At 38.4% G+C, this 24,852-nt stretch overlaps 1 protein-coding gene across 8 annotated transcripts in view; it reads left to right on the forward strand.

Annotated features, from left to right (window-relative positions):
• The window catches only part of DOP1B (DOP1 leucine zipper like protein B), a 53,641-nt gene that overhangs the window by 6,664 nt on the left and 22,125 nt on the right, over nucleotides 1-24,852 (forward strand). For 7 of the 8 annotated variants that reach the window (XR_012039710.1, XR_012039707.1, XR_012039711.1 and 4 more), the window contains 15 exons: nucleotides 6,563-6,744; nucleotides 6,841-7,011; nucleotides 9,469-9,658; nucleotides 10,520-10,618; nucleotides 11,348-11,471; nucleotides 12,196-12,296; nucleotides 12,751-12,865; nucleotides 15,410-15,530; nucleotides 17,777-17,896; nucleotides 18,498-18,603; nucleotides 19,093-19,284; nucleotides 20,135-20,828; nucleotides 22,332-22,603; nucleotides 23,414-23,566; nucleotides 24,608-24,708. Coding sequence is in view for 4 of the 8 variants with exons in the window: in XM_072846395.1 (XP_072702496.1) it covers nucleotides 6,563-6,744; nucleotides 6,841-7,011; nucleotides 9,469-9,658; nucleotides 10,520-10,618; nucleotides 11,348-11,471; nucleotides 12,196-12,296; nucleotides 12,751-12,865; nucleotides 15,410-15,530; nucleotides 17,777-17,896; nucleotides 18,498-18,603; nucleotides 19,093-19,284; nucleotides 20,135-20,828; nucleotides 22,332-22,603; nucleotides 23,414-23,566; nucleotides 24,608-24,708 (2,741 nt within the window). In the remaining 4 variants the exon portion in view is untranslated. The remainder of the gene's footprint in view (nucleotides 1-6,562; nucleotides 6,745-6,840; nucleotides 7,012-9,468; nucleotides 9,659-10,519; nucleotides 10,619-11,347; nucleotides 11,472-12,195; nucleotides 12,297-12,750; nucleotides 12,866-15,409; nucleotides 15,531-17,776; nucleotides 17,897-18,497; nucleotides 18,604-19,092; nucleotides 19,285-20,134; nucleotides 20,829-22,331; nucleotides 22,604-23,413; nucleotides 23,567-24,607; nucleotides 24,709-24,852) is intronic. The other variant, XM_072846387.1, reaches the window with a different exon arrangement.

Raw genomic sequence — 24,852 nt, forward strand, 5'->3', positions numbered from 1 at the left:
TGAAACAAGTGATCTTGGAGCTCTTGCTGCTGTTACTCCTGGTGAAAAGAGACAACTCTGCTACTTCTTTCTATTACTACTTAGCTACCAAGATTAAACTGAAGGTTGCGTTTCACAGTTTCTCTGTTGCTTCTGTGATTCTAACTGATATTTCACAGTGACTTGTAGAACCAGGAAAGCAACAGAGAAACCTGTTGACTTTAATCTGAATGGTCAACCAAGTGGGTCAGTTTGAAGATCTAGAAAGATTATTTTTTGTCACTTAAGGGACATGAGCCTTACCTAACTTCACATGACTTCAGTGTGGACAGCTTCACCTTGAATCATTTTTAGACAGGGAGAGGAATAAAGGTGTGGGGTTTTTTTTTTATTGTTTTGTGTCTCATCTCTTGCTATTTAAAGTATGCCAGATAAACACTGTCCTATAATTGCATATGTTCCTCACTGGTTTTATAGGGAGCCTGAGGTGAGTTACTGCAGTTTTGCCCATGTTTTTTAGCTGACCTAGGCTTCTAAGGTTAGGTAAGATGAATCTCCCCTGCGGTGTTCTGAACAGAACTGCAGGTACCAAGCATGAGCATGTGTGAAGGATGAAGAGTTGGCAGAATTTGCTAACTTATGCTACACCCCAAATTTGTAAGGGAAAGATTTTTGGGGTTTTAATTTGAATGATGTGGGTGTTATGCATCATCATGGTGAAGGACAAATAGTGGAAAGTAATGTTTATAAATACTTATAGAAGAATATAAATGGACAGAATGCAAACAGGTGGATTAAACAGGCAGTAAATATGGATGTTAATGTTTTAAAGAGGGTCTTCAGCTTTGCCCTGAAACTTACTCATATTCCACTTGCAAATGTCTCTCTTTCTGTGCTTTGCTTCTGTTCAAGCTCTAGTTACTATAAACCAGTCATTTAGTAGTTGCAGCCTAGGCTGCTCCATGCTTCAAGAAGTAGGATTATTCTCCTCTCAGTGCTGTTCTTGGATACAGCTTTGAAACATGTTTTTATTGTTTTTGCAAATCTGCATATGTTCACTGTTTGGAAAGCACTGGTTTGTGACTAAAGTTTTCAGATGTTCAGTAGACATTGCTGCATCCAAAATACAGTTATCCTTCTCAATTGTCTTGGTGCTGAAATGTGATTGCGCTATTGCAGATTTTGCCATCTTGTTCCAATGTTGTAAAAGGATACAACTCTGAGAAATCACTCCGATACTCTGATAGAAAAAAATGCTGGCAGGGAGGCCTGTTGTCTTTTTAACCTAGAAATAGGTGGTGGTTCAGCATATATGGGTTTATCAGTGAAATAGGTGCTTTTTAACATTGTTTTCATATCCAAAATGCTTGTCACTGTCTATTCAGAGTATAAACAGTTATGTATATTATATAAAATACATATACAAGTATTCATGTAGGGGGAACTTCAGGCAATGAAGAGGCTAAAAATATTATGAAGTTAGGAAAATCCAAGTGCATAGTTTGCATCAGGGTTCTTAATCCAGATTATAGGCATATATTTTCCAGAAATTTTAACTCTGGGTGAAGGCAAACAGTAGATAAGTGATACAGTTTGCAAAATGAAGAACTGAGCAGTAGTAAATATTGAATTCCACAGCCTGCTTTTGTAAGAAAACTATGAAATCAAGTTTTCAAAAAAGTCTCTGAAATTTACTGATTCACAGAAGAGCACAAAATCTCACTGCATTTTTGGCAAGTGAATGTTTAAACTCCCCTGTTTGTTCATTTAATCCATATATATTAAAAAACAACAACAACAAAAAACCCAAACGAAAAAGCCAACCAACCTACCAGAAAAACCAACCTACATCTGTTTGACAAGAATAATGGACAGGATTTTGCCATGCATATTGGCAGAAATACCTAGTTCAACAATTTTTCAACAGTTTTTGGATATCAGTGGTATGGAACTTGCACATAAGCTTCACTAGTGACTGTTGCCACTGAGCCTGGCTGGCAGGCCAGTGTCCCTTTTCTGAGCAAGATGTTAATTTATAGTTATTGTTCACCGTGAAAACAAAATATTATAACATTTGAAAAATCAGTTGTTCTAGAGGGGTTTATTTTATCCTTACAGCATGGTTGACTTGCTCAGTAATGATAGCAATATTTGCTCTAAAAAAGCACTTTCAAACTCCTTTTTATCCTTGGACATAACAGAAGTGTGTAAATGCCCAGATTATAAGTTCTTACAATACTAATTTTTAGTCCTTAGTCTGCAATTTCAAAGTAATTTTTTTTAATTTGACTTTGAATAGAAAATAAGTATGTTACTTTTTGTTTCTGTAGGCTTTTCTTGCTTCAAAAACTTCAAGGTGAATATGATCTCAACCAAACACTTGATCTGTTTGGAGGGGAAGGGGAAAGAGCACAAAAATCATTGCAGCTGCACAACTATTGTTTGTTTCAGTAGTAACACTTAATGTTACAATATGTCTGTTCTTGAGGGGAGAGAAGGACTGTTCCGAAATACAGATTTAATGAGCATAGCCGTTAATTACACCAGTCGCTTCATATGAGAACTCTGACTGCCACAGCTTTGTAACAACTGTTGGCCGAATTACAAACACGAGCACCACTGGCCTTCTGTTGAAGGCAAGCCTTATATCTTTGAGAAGAAGGGAAGCTTTGCCTCCTAATTGCTTTATGGAACTTCACCGCGTGCACAAATGCAATGTGCAGGACTAGGGATATTTTGTACATCTTTTTTTTCCCTTTTTTAACATAACTCCAGCTCCTAGTTTACTGTTTCCTCACAACCGTCTTTGAACTTCATGCTGCTATTTTTATGGAAGAGGGAGCTCTGTTTAGAAGTTTTTTTACTTACTTGGAAAATGAATCGGTGGAAAATGGAATCACAGGCTTTCCTCCCCCTCTCTTCCCAACCACTGTTGTCTAAAACAAGAATTATATCCTATATCTCCTAGTTGAAGATAATCTTATAAATTGATGTACATGCTGCCTTTTTCTGGAATTCTAGTTATGTAAATACAAATATTTACTTGATTTGCTTGGGTTTTTTATGTCTAGGCAAATTGATCTAACTGATCTGTAGTGGTGCTATAAAGCAGTGCAGAATGACTTAAACCAGTAACTGTGGAAATGCGAATATTCCTCTGTGTATGTGTGTCTGTGTTTGTTTTGTTTTAAGGCACACGTATACACTGCTGCAAAGAATAGATAGTCTTCCCTTTCTACCCTTTACAGCCCATATTCAAAGAAACTCTGAGTATGCTTATGCATTAGAAAATGTTTAGTGTGTATAATGTATTCTCTAGTCAGTCATAAAGAAAAAGAACCTGTAAAAAGTTGAAAACTGGACATGCACATGGACACAAGTCATTACTTTGCATGTCTCATTTTTTCCTGACTTACTGATTAAAGTCTTTACTTTAAAAGCCAGTGGGAGGTCAAATACTTCTGGTTTTCTGGGGCTGTTGATTTCTTACTGATCTGTGAAAACCAAACCCTGAGATGATATATTAAGTGTGGAGCGCTTGCTGGCAGTTCAAGCTTCTCAAGCCAACCCTTACTAGCAGTTCTGGTGACATTTAACACTTCTGCCACCATAACTGCTCATGTGGAAAGCAGCTGGAGACAAGGAGGAGACATAGATCATGGGTCGGCTTCAGCCCATATGTAAATAAAGACGGTCAAATTAAGCTCACAAGAATCAAAAAAATGGGTGAATAATAGAAGTCAAAACCTGTGAGCAGAGTTGTCCATCTGCGGTCGTTAGTGTTGGATTCTGAATGTGGAAGCAATGGCGTGGGATGGGATCTTCATCTGCATACAATGCCACTGATACCAGGCTTGCTACCACAACATTTAACTACCTGTAACAGCTGAAATTATAATGGCATTTCAGCAGTCTTGGATCTCACAGACAACTGATTCTGTTTTTCAGTTGTGGGAGCTCAGGATATTTAAAAATCAAGCTTCTTAGCTTTGTCTGTCAACTCACAAACTAATTAGCATTTGGAAATGTGTGTATTATCATGTCACTCTTATTTCAATGAACAGTTTTAGATCAGTCTGCTAATTAATGTCTTTCGACCCTTTTAAAATTCTTTGAGCCCTGCAATTCTGGGGAAGCTGTTAAGAATCTGAACCTTTCAGCAAAGTAGCAGCCAGCCCACCTCTCTGCTGGGAATGGCTCTTGGTGCAACCACAGTCTTCTAATATATTGCAGTGTGGTTTAAAACCCTTTACATCTGCTGGAAGATCAGAGACAACTGTTAACCAGGAACACTTACTCTTGAGAAGAATTGTAGTTTGTGTCCAACTGTGTATTTCTTCAACCCAAGTCAGAAAAAAAGGTTATATACTTTTGAGAAGGGAGTTTCATCTCGGAATCATTCTGATGTGATGGGCAGAAACTCTCCTCAGCTTATGTATGAGGATCATAATAAATGTCTTCAAATCTTGCTTCCTGTACAGAGATGTCTTCTGATTCTTTAGGTGAAGCAGTATAGTTGGCACATGTACATGAATGTAGTCTTGTTCTGAGTTAGTCTCACCTACTGGAATTTGGACCTACGAAGGTTTCAGAGTTACCCAGGAAAAATACTTAACACTGAGTTAGCCCTGAATATCCACTATTCAACTCCTAATATACCTGGAGTATTTTTTCCTCTTCTGACTAAATGTTTTGATGTTTGGGGAGGAGACTTCTTATTTGCTGGTGGAGATTTACTTCACATCCTTAGAAAATGAAGTAAGCCAAACATGACTTTTTTTTATGAGATGGCATTATTTCTGTAATGGATCAGATTCTCTGTGTACTAAACAGTGAATGTTTTCGTTTTCTACCTAGTTGATATTTAAATTTTAACTGATAGAATATTAAGATGGTATTTGTTCAATCTTAAGATTGAGAGGAAAAATATTTACATTAGCTTTTATTTTTTTTTAATTACCCTCTTTTATATATACAGAGGGTGTGGGCAAATACATACCAACCAATATAAACAGAATGTTTCAAAGTCCAGCTTTCAAGCAGTCTTCAAAGTTGTTACAAGTATTAAGGATTTCAATCTTTAATATAGAAATAATATTACTCATGTAATATATGCGTAATTCTCTCAAATATAAAAGATATAAAAAGATATAAAAGATAACTTCACAAATATAACCTGGTTTAGTTTCATATGCAAAATATTGCTGTATTCTTGGATTCTAGTTTTTAGTATCTGTTAAAATGCAGATCTCGTGCTCATAGTGGGGGAGGAAAGGAAGGAAATTAATTGGCTCTAAATGGCATCTGTACTGTATGGATTTCAGCATGGTGTGACATTTCTATTTACTGTTGTTACAAACTCTCAGCCTTTCCCTTCTTGAGTAAATTTTGTTTACTGGAAGCTCTTTACTAACAGCTGGTCTCTCGATTTAGGCAGGGCGGCAATTGTGAGAAATAACGCAGTAGTAGTCTCACAGATTGTAGCTTCTCATGCCCACCAACTGCAAAGTCTTAAGCAATAAGTTGCACACACCTTTGAAAGATGATGGGTTTTATCTCTTCCTCTTACTGCTGATGAGAGTATTCAGCATTCAAGTGAATGCCGTGATCATTGCTGAGCTGTTTTGGTTTTTTTCTTGGAAATGAGCGAGGAAGGGTTAGTTCACTTGTTTGCTGCTTTTTCAAAACCTTTTTTCAGGCAGGATAGAAGAACCTCAAGTTTAAAACAGTTACATAGGATAAGACCATGACTTAACCTTTGGGAGAGTCAAGAATTTGCCTAATCCTGAAAACATCCCAAATGTCAATCTGCAGTGAAACATCTGTTTGCAGTTAGCAGACAGTGATCAAATGCTAAAGTGCCATTTACTTGCAACTTCTTTTTTTAATTGTCTCTGAATTGAAGAGACATACTTATTTACCCTGCTGAATGCAGGCATGGTTCAAGGAAAAGAGTAAACTTTCCAAAGAAAGGTGCTACAGTTTTTTTTTTCCAGAGACCTGGCCTGTCTGGAATACTTAGTTAACTATTTCCTGTCCTGAAGATCTTTTACTTATACATCAATACAGTGGGTATAGTTAATAAAGCTTACTGAATGTGGCCACACAGAATTACAAATAACTTCTAAGATGTTATTGTCCCATTTAACCATGCCTGCTTTAGTCAAAAGGTTTTTTGTTTATAATTCAGCTATACATGAAATGAAAATGTACGAGGAAACAGAGTTATTTAATTCTTACTTTATTCCCTCTCCTTAAAAGCTGAGATACTCTTCTTGTTACTTCCCTACTTCCCCTGGAGATAGGAAAAGGATACCCTGTCCCTGTCCTGTCCTTCGACTTGCTTTTCCAGCCTCTAAGCAAAGTAAGACCAGACTTTTCTAGATTGTTCATGACTGATTCCATATGAAAACTCAATAGCAGAATTCTGCTGTTTCAGTGTAACAAAATGCATTTATGATAGAAAAATCCTGAATGCATTTAGTTCTTCTCAATGTGCTTGTAGGAAACCTTTGACATGCAGTCATCATATACATCATCTTTTACATTATAGCTATTTATTCTCATTGCCTTTCTTCCGCAGGCTCTTCAGAGTAACCTGAAGTATTCTCTATTACCAAGACGGCTGATCATCAGTAAAAGATTATCTCAGTGTCTGCATCCAGCACTACCCAGTGGAGTGCATTTAAAGGCACTAGAAACCTATGAAATAATCTTTAAAATTATTGGGACAAAATGGCTTGCCAAGGATTTATTCTTGTACAGGTAAACTTTTCTTTAAAAGCATATGCATTTCACAGTCTATTTTAATTAACTAACTTTTTTTCTTGCCTTTTTTTTTTTTTTTTTTTAAAAAAAAAGCTCTGGTTTGTTTCCTCTGCTGGCAAATGCAGCAATGTCAGTGAGGCCTGTTCTTCTTGGTTTGTACGAGAAATACTTTCTTCCTCTCCAAAAGTCCCTCCTGCCTGGTCTTCAAGCTTTTGTAATTGGACTGCTGCCTGGATTGGAAGAAGGATCAGAAATTTATGACAGGTAAGAACTAATATTAATTTAAAATGAATATACAGTATTTTGCTTTCCTAGGGAATTATCAGGAAATTTCTGTCAGCTCTCCTGTATAGAAGGCATGATAAAAGAGCTTCTAAGGGTGGAAGAATAGTGAGTCCCCAAAAGATGCAACGAATAGTGCTAAAGTAGAAGAACCCTTTCCCCTTCTATTTTCATCTCAGGAAAAGAGGAGAGAAGAAGAAAAGGAGAGTTAAAAATAGATGTGCTGAGAGAAAGGAATAAAAACTATTTCTTAAAGCTCCTCTGAACTCCTAAATAATTAACCTGACTCCCCAAACCACTGCTCTGTCAATAAATTCTATTTAAATATTGTAACATGAGAGAGCAGCTGAATTCTTTCCAGTCTTTCTATACCAGATACTTATCCTTAGGTTCTGAAAACATGAGCAAGATGCAACTCTCATAAAATCTATTGTGGACAAAAGTATCTCTCTCACTCTTGGGTGTCCCTGGCCGTAATGACAATGGCATTCAGTACGATAAAGTCAGGATCAGGAAGTGTGCTGAGAAGAGCAGTTCAGCACCCATTTGTGTAGTGGTTTTACTTCAGTTACCAGAACTGTTTTGTAAGATCTTATAAGAATTCAACCACTGTAGGTTTCATCCAAATGTTTCTTTGCTTAAAAAGTCACTAAACATTGCATTGGTAACGTACGTACTTCTGTATTACCAGTCTGGATGTGTTGGCTGTTCTCTCTGCCCTTTTTGAATCTTAAATAGCTGTGTGTACACTGAAAAAAAAAAAAAAAAGCATGAGATATTCTAGACTGCGTAGATTACAGTTGGTAAACAAAATACTTCTATGTCTAATGCCTTTTTTAAAAAACAAGTATTAAATTGAAGACCCATATCAATTGCTGGAGCAGCTAAGAGTAGATTGCATGTGTTCCCAGCTTGGTGAGTAGCATTCAATTGCCAATCCCAGAACATCAGATTTATGGACAAGTATATACCTCTTATACATCTGCTGTAGAAACGTGAATTTTAGTATGTGCTTTTTGTCAGGCAGGCTTATAAGTGATGGTGTATAGTTTTCTCTTTGCTACAGCACTAGTTGCTGGGGACTTGGGGGAGACAGGGGATCCCTTGGAACTAAATCTCCATCTATCTGAAGCCTTTTTACGGAGTCTGAACTTATTTTGAAACTGACTAAATTTGAAGTAGTGAGTTAATGGGAACTGCAGATTAACTTCCAAGATCCGACTTCTGGTTTTATACCTTTTTTCCCTATTCTTGATGGCACTGTTTTCCTCTTTGCCATGAACAAACAGGGTCACAGACAGAAACTGACCATATATTTCCCTGTGAAAGACTTATGCTAAAATTAATTTAATGTTATTTTGTGAAATATAAAGATTATATGAGAAAGTCTTTCTTTAGTTTACTCATTGTAATGATTCTGGTGCAAGAAAGATAGACCAAGATATCTTGTCGGAAGATGTGTTAGATTAATTTTAAATTCAACTTCATGAGAGACTCTCCACTGAACGTTTTCAGAATCTTCAACATTGAGGACTAACACTAATACATTCCCTGCTGTTCCTGAAAGTGGCAGAAGTACTAGCTCAGGTCATGCTCCACCCTAGAAACTACTTCCTTCTTCAACACACACATATGCGTGAGTTTGCACGCGTGCACACACACACACACACACACAGACACGAAACAAACAAAAAAAAAAGGCTTGAGGGCTACTTTATAAAGAAATGGAAAAGAACATCAGATTGGGGGTGTGTCCCTCTTCTATGCTCGACTTCTTCCTCTTTTCTCACTTCTACATTCCTCATGTGAGGTTTTAATTCCTACATTATAGTAAAATACCAGAGTACTGACAGAGTTGCCAAAGCAGAGAATGTGCCTTCAGTCATAGGACCTACAATGTGCTTGCCTTTAAACTAATTTCAGTGTACCGGTCCTGTGTGCAATAACTGACAGCGTGTCGTTTTATCTCACGGGTTTTTTCGTTCAGTGACTTACAAATTGAGCTCATTGATTTGTAAGTACAAATATGTAGGATATCTTCCAGTTCCCAGACTGATAAAATTGGCTTTCAGAGTCTAGCATCAGCTTAAATTATTCCCAATTCAGCATTGCATACCTCTCACTGTAAATATTTTGCAATCAGAATTACTGCAGTAATTTGGTCAGAGCTTAATGTTTGCAGATAATTACTGGAGAAGTTTCCAAAGTAGGCACAGAAACTTTGTTTCAGTGAGTGTGCACAGTGACAAGGGATTGAGTGTTTTTTGATTGTTTTCATACAATCAGATGCCAGCCATCTTCACGTGAAAAGGGCAATACTGATAATACAAAGATGAAGAAATTAAATAATGTGTATAATTCTGTGTATAATTGCCTTTTTATGGTATAAAATGAACTAACAAAAATCTATTTTCTCATGTCAAATATATTTCTGTACAGAACAGATGCTCTGCTTGTGAAGCTCTCCTTATTGATGGGCCAAGAAATGTTCTATGGAGCTCTCTGGGGCAGTGTCCTGGCCAGCCCATCCATCAGGCTGCCTGCTTCTCTTTTTGTTGTAAGTCATATCAACAGAGAGCTGTCTGGAAAACAGCAGAAGTACATGCTCGGCACCGATTATAAGCTCACAGTAAGTTCATTACACTCCTCATAGATCAGTCTTACCTACCATAATACCTGCATACTAGCAGATTGTGCCTTCTCTGTATTCAATTAGAATGACATGCTCTTAAAAATATTTTGGAGAGAGAGAAAGAGAGGCTGATGGAATGGCTTAATATGGTTACTTCATGGGAGCATCTTACCTGAAATATAGCAGAGAATCTCCCATCCTGATTTTGGTTAGCCTGCAGAATGCAAGTCTTTTGAAGCTTCTGCAGTTTTTGGTAATCGGAACTGCATACAGCCTTTAAAAGACTGACTCTGTTTCAAATCAGAAGATAAACCTGACATATTTTCTCTACTTGTTCTGAATTTGCGTTTAAGGTTGAAGACCAGCTTTTCTATAATACAGTATATACAATGTTTAATGTGGATTTCTCAAAGTGTTTGCAGTCCTGGAAGACAATTCTGAAATTCAGTATCTTTTTATTTTTTCAGTAAAGTGGAAATCTTCAGTAGGTAGTAATTTATGTTAAACTTGAGTAATGGAATAAATGTAATGCCAGTTAGAGGACTTTAATATCTGCATTTTGTGAGGCTTCACGTTCTGTCTGATAGCTGGTAATGTCACACTGTGACACTCTGTATTGTTACAAAACCAAGTATTTCATAAGTATTAACGGTTGTTTCAACAGTATTCTACAAAACTTTTTTTAACTCATTTTAGGGGCAGGAGTTAAATGGCTGAGGAATTCTGTTCTTATTTAAAAAGATATTGTTCACATGTAACCAAGTTTGCTTTCTTTCTTTCTTGTGATTATTAACAGTGATTGTAGTTTAAATGTTATCATGAAGTAAAACACCGTTGTGCTTTCTTTTCCTTTTACAGATAAAGTCTTTGTGTGTATCAGTATTGGATTCAAATGTCCTTGTGCAAAGAAACACTCTAGAAGTGATTCTCTTCTTCTTCCCATTTTACACAGCTTTGGTAAGAGGACTATTTTGGTATTGTCGCATGAGCACTTTGTGTGCGGGCAGGTGTCTTCTGTGAAACCAATCCAGCTCCTGCATGTTATTGCCAAATGTCTGAATTTTGTACCTTCAAAATCAATGAACAGATTTTGCAGTTTCTTGTTCCCCCATCAATTTTAATAGTAGAGCAGACTCTGCTACTTCTCAGACTTCTTACAGCTTCAAATGAAGATGTGCTTTCAAAGTGAATATTGCATGATATTTGGAATGCACTTGAAGTATTCAGGCCTGAGAAACTGCATATGGAAAAAATATCAAGCTTCTTTTTTAAGTAGGATTTCAGCATTTGGAATTGTCTGCGCTAAGATAAGCTAAGATACTTCTGTTAAAGACTAGGGAAGAAAATATTACTTGAAACAAGAGCTGTTCCCCATCGTTTCCTAACTTACCTAGTAGTATAGTCAGTATTTTGAAAGTAGCAAGTAATTTTAAGTCTTAAGGCATAACATAATGAAGTCTTTAGTATTTTTAGCTTAACTGTAGCTCTGTAACTAAAATATGAAAATTATCACAATCGTGTCAGATTTCCTTTCTTGATTTTTAGTATACAAAATATTTTGTTGTTGATGGTTTGTTGCCTTTTTTTCCAAAACATTAATATTACCAGTTTTAAAAAAATATCATTACCAATTTGACTTGTTTCAGTGTTCATAAACAGCTAAACTATCTTTGTTTTTCACCCTAGGACTACAACGAAAGCACTATTCTATTGCGCAGGACTGATTTAGTCTATATTCTATCAGCAGCTGTGCAGACATTGTTGAGGAGAGATATGTCACTCAATAGAAGATTATACGCATGGTTGCTAGGTACTGTATAACATACAGTGATATTCAATATTCTGAATACCTAAGAGGAAAAAAAGAATCAGTGCTTAAAAATGTAATGCACTTTTTCAGCAGTTAATGAATGATTATAAAATAAAGTGTTGTTTAGTTGCCATTTATTAAGTACCTGTTTAATAAAATTAAGCATTCATTTGGCAAGCAGGTCTTCTCTTCAGAGGTGAATTCATTTCACTGTCCTGAATCACAGGGTATCTGATGAGTTATTTCAGGTCCCATCCACGGTTCATTCTGAAGTGGTTCAGTGGACTGAAAGGAGTAGGGTGCTGTTTTAACCTTGTTCTTCTGGAAGTAATAGTCACTAATTCCCATGTGGGCTTAATTGTCAAGGAGGGGCTATAAGAGGACTATAGCTTCTCCCCATCTGCCTCCTTTTAACAGCATAAGAGGAGGCTAAAAGTGACAGGGCAAGAGCTGCAGCCACATAGTTGCATGAAGGCTGCCATTGCTGACCCTGTGTCTGGATCTGGCCTTGGTTTTGATTTATGTTCAGTGTAGCACATCTGGTTGCCCCAAACTGTGATATGTGGGCCATCCTGGGAAGTACATGAGCTAGTTTCAAGCAAAGTGTTGAAATGACAAGAGTTAAAAATGCAGTGTAATGTCAGTATTTGTATAAATGACGTGTGTGTAGTGCTCTGTACTGTAGCGTTTCTCTGTACTCCTGATGCCTGTGTTTATCTTGTAGGCTCTGATATTAAAGGTGGTACTTTTGCTCCAGACTCAACAACTTCTGAAGACCATGCTATTTATTTCTTTGGAAAATATTCTAAAGATCTTTTGGTTGAGGTTGGTGTTCATTGTATACAGACGTATTTATGATCCTTTTAAATGTTAGCGCAGACTGCATCTAGAATTGTTCACTGCACCACTTGGTTTGTCCTTCACTTTCTGTCCCTAAAGATAGCATCTTTTTGGTGGTTATATTTTCATCTATCTGAATGCCTGCTGTGCTGTATTTATCCCAATATTGTATGTGCTTACAACACAAATGGAATCTAATGAAACCAAAGGGTAGCATCTTTGATAGACTACCTGAATTATTTAAAAATGCTTCTCTGAATAAGATCAGCTCTTGAGTAGAGATGATGAGACGATGTCATTGATTTGCCTACCCTGTATGGAAAATTGAAGTTCAGTTGTAGTCAGTACTAAACAAAATCAAATTTAGAAACACTTCAGGTCTTAATAAAATGGCAATCTCTCTTCTATGTGTAACATTTTGATGTTTTCTTTTTACTAGAGTTTGGTTGAAATTTTACATCAGAAATTCCCAGAGTCTGATACAGAGGAACAGCATCAAGCTTATTTGAAACCCTTCCGCATCCTAATCAGTCTCCTTGACAAACCTGAAATAGGTAATGTTGCTTGGCACTTCTGTTATGACTGCTAACAACTGTTACAACTTGGTGTTCATCACCTTTGACAGTAGGACTCCAGACAACACCCTGCACAATTTTTCCTAATTCTGAATATGTGTGCATTGTGTATTAGTGTGCAGGGGGGTGTGTTCTGTGCCTTGGACCTGGTTCAGAACAGTGCTCTGGAGCAAGCACCCTCTCCAGGTTGTCTCTGGCTCTTCTGCAGAGCACTCCACTGTGTAGCATGGATGTATCCTAGTGAGGATAATGATTTTCCATGCCCAGAACTGTGACCTCAGGGGCCAGTTAAAAAGAACCACTTCTGCCCTAGTCTCAATATTCTGCTCAATTTGTTCCTTGGAGTTTATTCTCTAAAATACTGTCAGGCCTCTCTTTGTTCTGTCTTATAAAGCAGCTTCTGTCTGGAAAACCACCAGTACTACTTTTGCCTGGGTTTGTTTCCAGTGCTTGGCTGTGCTTGCAGGCCTTCCTATACACTTGCATCAGACTCTCATGACCATGTTGCTTTTCCAGACAGTGTAGTCCCACAGGCAGCTAGCCTATGGTGGTACTGCTGCCAAAGTGGGCAGTACCACTTACCTGCAGGTGCTCCAGCTGGAAATAACGTCTTACAGCTGTGGGGAGGTAGGGGTGCCTCTGTCAATGGCCCTGCCAGCTTGTGCTGGCCTGACGCTGCTGTGGGAGCTATAGTTTGAGACTTCATGACTGAGCTGTGAAGAATTTCCTCCTCTTCCCTGACTGTCACATGTCTGTTCTGTTGTGTACATAAAGTTGCCAGCACCAGAAGGGTGAGGCTCTGCCAGCCCTTATTTTAAAGGGCAAGTTCTCCTTTCTGTATCAAAAAATTAAGCCAAAGTAACTTGACAGATTTTTAGGATTTAATGGTATTCTGTAAGAACCATGTACAGATAAATCTTTGAAATTATATTCTGTTAATCTGACAGGTATGAGAAGCCTGTGGACTGGTTAACTGGTATTTGTTAGAAGCTAATAGAGTCTTAATGACTGACTGTATCCCAAAGCATTGTTCTAGGTGGTTATCCTGGGTGGGAGAGTGATGGTAACCATTGACCAAGCCTGTAGACTTAGAATAAAACTCATGTACTGAGACTAAACACTCAAGTGGCAGTTGGTTTTGCAGGCTCCTGTATTCTGGTAAGCTTATCCTCTATCATGGGCCAGGAAAGTCCTTTTAAGCACATTTCCTGTTAAAGATTTATCAAAGCACTGCCAGGAGAAATGAGGATTCTGTATTGCTTGTCTAACAAATGAATGCTACCTTAGTAGAAGCAGTTGTTAGTCTGTTTATAAGACAGTGGTACTAATGTTTCCTTCCACTGGTTTTAGCTGGTTTTAAAAAAATCTATCGTAATTAAAGCCTCTTATATAATACATTTTTATTTCCTGACAAAAATGCTGAAGAAGGGACAGTTGACTAAGGTTGTTACATAACAAATTTCTTGATTTGTCTAATTTAGAAAGTAGATGACAGATACTACCCTATTGTATGTTTTATTTGGCTGACAATCAGTGTTAATCTGAACTACAATGAGTTATTTAGCTGAACTGCATTATTTAGTTTAATCTTTCTGCTCCAGCCAGCACACAAAATATAACTTCTTGAGCATTAAGCCAATATGAATTTCACTTCCTTTTGAAATGGATTTAGCAGTGCAACTTTTTTTTTTCCCAAAGGTAGCAAACTAAAACATAACAAAAATCTTTGACCTTTTCTGCTACCCTTAGTCACTTTAACTTTATTTTTCCTTTATAGAAACACTCATTGGAATCCTTTATACACTACTTTTTTTTAATGGTTCCATGTTTAGGGTATTGTACTTATTATTTGTTCACCTCCTCTATAGACAATTTCAGATAAAACCAAAAAGTGTTGACCCTTGAAAACTGTGTGCAATTGTCAGCACACACCTAACTTATACTTTCTTCTTAAAACTGTTTATAAATATGCAATTTTTTAATATATTTAGGCATTTGAACTTTTCAATTTGCTGATTTTTCCAGCTTCTGTCCCTCAAAATTTAATCAAGGCTACTATGTTAAATGTGTATTGGGAAATCTGCTTGTTTTCCTTACGGATACACACATGGTGATTATTTTCGGCACGTGAACTGCAGGTTTATGGTTATGATTATACCTACTTATAAATTATTGCAGCGTAGTTGCCTTATGAAAGTGACTTAAGTGTAATGTAGAACCAGTGCTATGGATTTCCAAGTATTACTTTAAAAAGTTCCTAAAATGAACAACAGGTGGTATTTAACTAGAATTAAAAAAAAAAGAAAAAAGAAAAAAACCCAAATATTTAACTACATATTTAATTTTATTTTAACTGGAAAATCTGACATTTTAAAAAGCCAAGTAAGCATTTTCTTCCTACTTGGGTGATCGTGTGTTTTTTAGTCTAGCTACCCCTAATTTAAGTCTATACAAGTTTGTAACTGAGTCACCTAGCAATCACTTCGGTACAACTACTGGATTCTTTTTTTCCTTCAATTGTAGGGCCGCAGGTTGTTGGGGATCTGTTCCTTGAAGTTATTAGAGCCTTTTATTCCTACTGCAAAGATGCACTTGGTTCCGATCTCAAACTTAGCTACAATCAAAGTGGCAACATACTTGCAAGGTATAACTACAAGTTTTCAACTATGAACTGAAACTGTATCGTTTATATTAACCCAACTTATTAAAATCTAACCAATTTAAGGAAGGCTAGGTTTTTAACAGTGACCTGTATAGAATACCAGATTTTTCTATTACTTCCCTTTTTCCCCACACACGCTTGATTTCTCTTTGATTAGCAGAGAGAAAATGAAGTACTCTGCATATGACTGATGTTGATTAAATACAGTTATATTGGCCAAGAATCAGTCTGGTGACAGAACTCTTAGCCTTTTGATTTTCAAAGTTGAAGGCTGGATTTTTTTCATCTGGGAGAAAGATGCTCAAACTCTAGCTATTCCAGAATGACTTAGTCATAGAATAATTTAGGTTGGAAAAGACCTTTAAGATTATCAAGTCCAACCATTAACCTAGCACTGCCAAGTCCACCACTAAACCATGTCCCCAAGGACCCCATCTACATGTCTTTTAAATACCTCCAGGGATGGTGACTCAACCACTTCCCTGGGCAGCCTGTTCCAGTGCTTGACCACCCTTTCTGTCACGAAATTTTTCCTAATGTTCAATCTAAACCTCCCCTGGCACAACTTGAGACCGTTCCCTCTTATTCTATCACTTGTTACTTGGGAGAAGAGACCGACCCCCACCTCGCTACAACCTCCTTTCAGGGAGTTGTAGAGAGCGATAAGGTCTCCCCTGAGCCTCCTTTTCTCCAGGCTAAACAACCCCAGTTCCCTCAGCTGCTCCTCACAAGACTTGTGCTCTAGACCCTTCACCAGCTTCGTTGCCCTTCTTTGGACACACTCCAGCACCTCCATGTCTTTCTTGTAGCGAGGGGCCCAAAACTGAACACAGTATTCGAGGTGCAGCCTCACCAGTGCCGAGTACAGGGGCACGATCACTTCCCTAGTCCTGCTGGCCACACTATTCCTGATACAAGCCAGGATGCTATTGGCCTTCTTGGCCACCTGGGCACACTGCCAGCTCATATTCAGCCAGCTGTCAACCAACACCCCCAGGTCCTTTTCTGCCAGGCAGCTTTCCAGCCACTCTTCCCCAGGACTGTAGCATTGCATGGGGTTGTTGTGGCCCAAGTGCAGGACCCAGCACTTAGCCTTGTTGAACCTCATACAATTGGCCTTGGCCCATCGATCCAGCCTGTCCAGGTCCCTCTGCAGAGCCTTCCTACCCTCAAGCAGATCAACTTTCCTACCCAGCTTGGTGTAATCTGCAAATTTACTGAGGGTGTACTCAATCCCCTTGTCCAGATCGTTGATAAAGATATTAAACAGAACTGGCCCCAATACTCAGCCCTGGGGAACGCCACTTGTGACCGGCTGCCAACTGGATTTAACTCCCTTCACCGCCACTCTTTGGGCCCGGCCATCCAGCCAGTTCTTTACCCAGCAAAGAGTACACCCATCCAAGCCATGAGCAGCCAGTTTCTCCTGGAGAATGCTGTGGGAAACCATGTCAAAGGCTTTACTGAAGTCTAAGGTAGACAATGTCCACAGCCTTTCTCTCATCCACTAAGCAGGTCACCTTGTCATAGAAGGAGATCAGGTTGGTCAAGCAGGACTTGCCTTTCATAAGCCCATGCTGACTGGGCCTGATCACCTGGTTGTCATGTACATGCCGCCTGATGGCACTCAAGATGATCCGCTCCATAACCTTCCCCAGCACTGAGGTCAGACTGACAGGCCTGTAATTCCCCAGATTCTCCTTCCAGCCCTTCTTGTAGATGGGCGTCACATTTGCTAACCTCCAGTCACCTGGGACCTCCCCAGTCAGCTAGGACTGCTGGTAAAGGATTGAAAGTGGCTTGGTGAGCCCTTCCACCAGCTTCCTCAGTACCCTTCGGTGGATCCCATCCGGCCCCATAGACTCATGTGTGTCCAAGTGGTGTAGCAGGTTGCTAACCATTTCCCCTTGGATTATGGGGGCTTCATTCTGCTCCCCGACCCTGTCTTCCAGCTCAGGGGGCTGGATACCTGGAGAACAACTGGTCTTACTATTAAAGACTGGTGCAAAGAAGGCATTAAGTATCTCAGCCTTTTCCTCATCCTTTGTTACTATGCTTCCCCCCGCATCCAATAAAGGATGTCCTTGATTTAAAACAATCAATGTCTTTTAGCTTGTAGAGAAAGGAGTAAAAAGATTTTAGAACACATCAGCTGATACTGTGATGTGCATGCTCTTAGAATCTTCACTGACGTGTTTCTCTTTTTCCTTTTTTTCCCTTTCACGCAGTGCAATCAAAGAGAACAAAAATGCTTCGGAAATTGTCAAAACAGTCAATTTGTTGATCACATCCTTAAGCACGGATTTTCTTTGGGATTACATGACCAAATGTTTCGAAGATTGTTTCAGGTGTTTATGTTGTCAAACAATAGTGCTCCTCTTACACAGATAGCTCTCAAGTGGTATTTTTAAGATAATAAAGTTTACTGAAGGATTTAAATTCTGGAATGGACATAATACATGTTAGAATCAGACAGATATGCAAGTTGCATCCTGAAATAATTCAAGAATGCAAACAGGTGAACAATTAGATGGAAACCAGCAACCTGACAACGAAAGAAATTACTTTCAAAATGACAGCTGAAGGAGGAAAAGGTTTGGGAGGGGAAGTGGAGAGGTCTTCCTTGGAAGAACAAGCGTTTTCTGAAGAAAAATAAAGATCTTTATATTTTTATATCTTTCTAAATATAAGAGAGAAGATCATACTTTAAGTATTAAGATTGTGTATAGAGATTCAATCTGAAAATTAGAAGCACTTTAGCATCCCACATGCTACAGTTTAGGTGGTTTTGACAGAATGTTTTATCCTGCTGTATCAGAAGTCCCATTTTACGTTGCTTCAGAAAGCCTAGCTGTTCAATGTTTTGTGCTGGTTTTGATTAAGTTTTTTTATTGTAACAAGAATTTTGACAGGAAAAAAGCTTACAAAATAATGTTTCTCTCAATCCAGAAACAAATCCACACAGATGAGATACCCTCTTGAACATATTAGCACTCCTCCTACAATTTCAGAGCTCTGCACACTATTGGTGTTTCTTCTTGATGTGATTCCTTTGGTAAGGCAACATGAAGTTAACTGCACAAAGTCTTAAGAAACTTAAAATCAAATAATTAATATTTTGATTACCTAAAATGAAAATAGGCAAATTGACATACGTGTGCATATGCATGCTATTTCCTGCAAAGTATAGTTTTATGTGCTGACTTATATATGGGTACCTGTGCTTTTCCCTAACAAAATGAAAATTGTTTGCATTTTAAAATATGGTGATTCTATCAAAGGAATGAAGAAGTGTACCTTTTGCTTCTTGGGTAAATAATTTCCTGGGACTTTTTGGTCTCTTAGTAGCTGACTGACGATTGTAAGATTTTTACGGTATGATTCAGTGTTCATCATGTAGAATGAAGAAAGAAGGAATAGCACTGAAGCAAGTTTGTACAGCTTAACCATTCATGAACTAACCTTATCAATCATTGATCAGTGTTGCTAGACAGCTGAATAATAATATGTGATAACTATTTTAAACAATGCTTATTTATTTTAGGAACTCTACTCTGAAGTGCAGACTCAGTATCTTCCACAGATGCTCAGTTATATGGTGCAGTCTCTCCTGGAAAATATTGAAGTATTAGGTTTACCAGAACTCACTCATGCCTTAAAGACCTGTTTTAAGGTGCTTAGCAAAGTGCAAATGCCCCCTTCCTATTTGGACATTGAGACAGGAAGTGGAAAAGGGGTAGGTGTTTTTCAACTACTCATAGATGTTTAAAATTGTTAGTGACATAACTTATTTTAAAATGCTAATTCTTCTAACTTAAATCTAGATGATAACTGCAGCAATAAAGTTTTTTGAAACTTATCTTCTTTGGTCCCTTCCAGAGCTACCTGATGCCTTGTTATTCTTACTGGATATTCAGTTCTGACTTGTTTGAATTATTTGTAACAGTGAAGGAGTATAGTCTTGTCTGAAACTGGGGCTGTAATCCTACCTTTTGAGAAGAATGTGATCTTAATGGTTTTGAAAAGGCACTCAGGGTCATGCAGTTGCTAAAGATTCGAGTTGCCAAATCAAGCCCAGCTTTACAGCTGGTTAGATCTGCAAGGCTTTCAGTTAATATTTTAGTTTAACAAAATGTGGTGTATTATTTGTGTGCAAGAGACCATGATAGGAAAGGAGGGATAAATGGCATAAAGCAGTCACACAAGCACAGCCTGCCAGAGTTTTGCGGTAGAACAAATATATACATTTGACTAGAAATAATCCAACATAAGTAATACTGTTCTAGTGGGGAATTGATTTTAAGGAAATGTTTCCATTTGCTAAGTATCTGTAGCTATGGATCTGTTGGTGTTTGATGAGTCAAGGTGTGAGGATTATACAAACATTTGTTAGGTTTTAAATGCAACTGAATTGAACTGCTTACCAATAACTATGTCTCATGATTTTGTAAAAGTAATCTGTATCTGAAAATTGCAAATACTAGGGCTTTTTTCTGTCGTTGCTGTTCCCCAGTGCCTGCCACAGTTCTGCATAGTAAAATGATCTGTGCAGTGCCACATTAACCACATTAACATTTCTGTTTTAGAGCCCAGTGAAAAAGGAAAATGTGGACATAACCTTGGAGACTAAGTCTGTGCTGGAGGAGGAGGATGAGACTCCATTCCCTCCCCTGAAGTCAGAAGACAGTGGCATTGGTCTAAGTGCTTCCTCCCCAGAGCTCTCTCAGCACTTGGGGGTGCCAGCTGTGACCCTTGAGAGAGATGATGTCTGGAAGAAAGGGGGGAGCATTCAGAAGACTTTGTATTGCATCCAAGAGCTGGTTGCCAAGTTTTCCAGTAAATACATTTTTGGAGTGCAGTTCCAAGAAACAAGTAACGAAAGCATCTCAGTAATGAATGTGAGTAGAAAAGAGAAAAAAGAGAATGGCTACAGATTATCTGAAAGTTCTAGCAAGAAAAAGAGCCCATGGGATGCAAAGCAAATCACTGTACCTCAGTTTAAACAAATGCTTTCAGACTTGTTCTCAATTCGAGGGTCACCATTCAAGAACAAGAGTTCTAATCCTCTTCCTTCTGACTGCAACTCTGGTAATAAAAAGGAAAAGGAGGAAGAAGAGTGGGACTTAGAACAAGTGATGCTTATCCTGGGACCCCTTAAAGGTGACTGCAAGGAAGCTTTCGCTGCAGCTTGTCACCTTTTGTTGGATTGTACCACGTTCCCAGTCTATCTTTCGGAGGAGGAGATGGAACAGTTGTATCTCTCTCTGTTTCAGGTTCCTGGTAAGAAAAGATTCCTTTACTGGGCAACGTGAGCATTTGAGGATGCAAATACCAATGTGAGCTTGGCTATTTGCAAGACATGTGACCAGGGCCAGTAGCTTTTGACAGGGCTGAAGGCAAGTTGCATGTGAATTGAAGACTTACCCACATCAGCATGTGTTTTGTGGCTTGCAGCTGAGGGACAATTTTTACCAAGCTTTTTAAATTCATATTCTTTTGAAAGCTTTCACTACAAAACATGTAGCTAAAGGGATTAAGACCTTCTGGCCTGTAGAGCCTTGTGGCATGGCTCAGGATTTTCAGGAAATCCATCACCCACATCTGTGTGTGTCCGTGTCCCCTCCCAAAAAGGATGTGTTAGAGGAAGATGGGTGTAGGTGGAAAACTGGTGCTCTAAACCATAACAGCAAAACCAGCTCTTTCCCTAACCCTCAGAATTTAAAGGAGTCTGATGTGAGATAACATAAAAGGATAATCTTGTATAATTGGAGGGCCTGTTCATTCTGGGAATTCAAGTTCATTAGCTTTAGCAGGAGCAGTTATTGGCCTGAAGGCTAGTTTACAAGACAGGTTTGTAGTGAATGGAGGCGTGGGAAACTGGAAAATTGGGTTCTCTTCCTCACCTCACTACAAATTTCTGCTCTCTTCCTTAGCAAAGTGATGATATGCCCATCATCTACATGGATGAGCTGTCTGCTTGATGTGGACATTTTTGCTTATTTGCAGTGCCTTCCATGTGGTCAGCAATGTAGCTGAATTTAGAAGGCTTGCTTTCATAATTGTGTTTCTTTGGAATATCATCCTAGGATTATAGAAGTTCATTTTCACAATTCTTTTCAACTGCACACCCTGGAGAATACAGTAAGGTTTAAAGCCAAAAGGAGAGAACCTCTGATAATGAAGGTCTGGGTTGAATGTGATACAGAAGTTGTCTGATGTGGAGAAGGAAGAGTGGTCATTTTGTTGTAGTAGTAAAGCAGTTAAAACATTTGGTTTTGAAGCCAGAGGTGTGAACTCATACTTCAGACTGTCTCCAGTCAAGCCTTAATAAAACTTTATCTGATTATTCACTCAAGAGAGGCAGAGATGGCTTGACTTCAGTTCCTTGTGTGCTTCATGGTTTCTGAAATGATACACCTCAATGCTACCTGAAAGAGCATCCTTGGATCAGCAGACCTCTGTTGTTGTTTTTTGACAATGACAGCTGGAAAACAGCAGCTGTAAAAACTAGTTGTGAGTAAACACAAACTAGAAAGCAGAAATCCACTAGTTACTGGGTTACTGAGGTCCTGCAAGAACTTTCTGCTGGGAGAAATAGGGAAAAGAATATAACTTGCTTTGAAGCAAGTCCCTTCTGAAGTGAGGGACTTGATGACAGCATGACAGTTGGATTTGGGCATTCATTTTTGTTTCTTGGTCCTGTGAGCTTGATTGAAGAATTCTTGAAAATATGACCATAACCTTGAGATTATTCAAAATTTTTTTTCTCACTTATCTTCTGAGGAGGTTGTGATGCCAGCTTCCCTCTGTGGCTGAAGTCCTTAATGACAATATGCTGTTGTGTGAATGACTGCTATGTTCAGAATGTGTCCATCTTCACACTGCTGGAGGTGATCAACCATTCCCAGTCATTGGCGCTTGTGATAGAAGACAGAATGAAGCGGTACAAAGTGTCTGGTCACAACCCCTTCTTTGGAAAGCTGCAGATGGTCACCCTTCCTCCCATTGCTCCTGGAGTTCTAAAGATCATCTCAGAGAAAACAGATTTCTACCAGGTGTCAATTTTCTTTTTCTTTTTTACTGCCCAAATACACTGAACCTCTAAGGATGGGGTGGGAAAGCAAATGTTATTTGCATGGATGTTTGGGGGCAGCATGTTTGTGTTACAATGACACACTCCCATTTTTTGCTGCCACAAGCACTTGAAAGCAATTGCATTCTTCTTCGTGTGCTTCCCAACAGGATGTTCAAAAGTGGCAGGTTATTTTCAAATTGCTAGTTGGTTTTGTGCCCAAATTCTTGGGGGGCAGGTATAGTTGATTTCTGACTTGAAGGGTTTGGTTTCATTAGCTTGAAAGCTACACTTTAGAGAACTTTGATACCACTTGATACCACAAGTTTTCAGATAAGAGAAAATGTAAGTGGGTGAATAATAATGAAAACATTCCATCCTCCTTGTTTTGAGTATATATATTTCAAAGATGCTTTCTTTCTCCTGAGCGTTTATTGATATTAGTGTTGGTATGAGAGCTGGTTCCAAGATCTTTTTCTTAATGACTGTGTTTCCAATTGCTGTGCCTGACACATGTACAATCTGTTAAGTTTTGACCCAGAAAATAGAAGCAGAAACACTTTTCTTAACTTCTGGTGCACGTACATTTGAATTACCTGTCCTACTGGGGTAGGAAAGTTGCATTCCTTTAGGTCTGAGTGTATGACCTGAATTCTTGCTCTTTGCTAAACTAAGATGATTTGGAAATCCCTTTTGGTAATAGAGGGCATTTATGCAATGGAAAGCTTTTAAGTCAGGGAAGAAATGGCACTTATTGTTGTTGTTATTATTATTAATTGTTATTTTTCCCTAGAGAGTAGCCTGTGTGCTGTGGAATCAGCTGAACAAAGAGACACGGGAGCATCATATTGCCTGTGTGGAACTGTTCTACAGGTTGCACTGCTTGGCACCATCAGCAAATATCTGCGAAGACATTATCTGCCACGCACTTTTGGATCGTGATAAAGTAAGTCCTGTATTCACTGAAGCCCCTTCATCACTGTAGAGTTGTTCCAGTGCTTCCCAGACTGCCTCTAGTTCCCTTCCACCCCACGTCTTCACTCCCATGGTCCCTCTGTCTTCCAAGAGTCTGACAGACTGTCCACGCCTTTACAGTTCCCTGGGATTTATTCATCATGGGACTACTGCTAAACTTAATCCCTGGATACAAGCTCTATCAGTCAATGCTGGAGCTTTTTTCGTTTCAGCCCAAATCATGTAGTATGTAAAAACTTGCAGTTTTTGTCAGTATTTCCAAGCTGACTCAGCTCCACCAATAACTCTAAAATAATTTTATTTTGTGTTGATTTTGTAAACTTCATATTCCAACAGAAGAACTTCATATTCCAAAACTTACCTTGTAAGTGTATGTCAACATAATGTTGACCTTGTGTCCACCTTAGTATTTAGTCCTCATAATAAGTAAGCTGTATTTTAAGTGAGCCAGTTATTAATTATTTTACTTGCCTAGTTTAATGACAGAACAGTTCTTTCATAACTTACAGTGTATTTGTGAGAAGTGCCTTGCACAATAAAACTTAAAACAGCCACCTTCAGTCTTTGGTATTGCTTTCATATCTTTGCTCTTGCAGTTTTGAAACTTAAAAGTTTGGAAATCTTTTAAAAGCTTTCAAACAAAATTACCAATAGTAAACACTACCTAATATACCAATGTCTTCCCGTTTGTCATCCAACTTTTAAACCTCCCTAACACCAAACCAAGACTAAAATGTTTATACACAAGAGTCCTGAAATACATTTTTGGTGTATTAGCACGTCTTTTTTTGCTCCTACACTGTGGCTGTTAAGTTTTGGTTGTGCATTCATGGACACGTGGCATTTTGGTTTAGTCTATTGCAAAATAGAAAAGTGCTCTCAAACTACCTGAGAAGGATTAGCAGTTATCTACAGAATAACTGTTGTTCTGCTAGAGGTTTAAAAATCACTAAAACTTTACTCGGAGATAAATGCTGCAAAAAATATGTATCTGTCTTGTTTCCTTGCAAAGGGGACAAGGCTGGAAGCACTGTTCAGATTCTCTGTCATGTGGCATCTGACCAGAGAGATCCAAGGCAGCAGAGTGACTTCTCACAATCGGTCCTTTGATAGGTATTTTCCATTTCCACTGGCTTAGACTTACATGTATATATTTAACTATATCATGTTTTGTTCTGTTCTTTTTTCTGAGGTCGGAAAAAGTTCTCTGTAGAGAGAACAAAAAATGAGCAAAAGGAAGATCTTCAACTTTCTTGC

This window comes from Ciconia boyciana, chromosome 1 (genome assembly GCF_034638445.1).
Source record: "Ciconia boyciana chromosome 1, ASM3463844v1, whole genome shotgun sequence".
NCBI lineage: Eukaryota > Metazoa > Chordata > Aves > Ciconiiformes > Ciconiidae > Ciconia > Ciconia boyciana.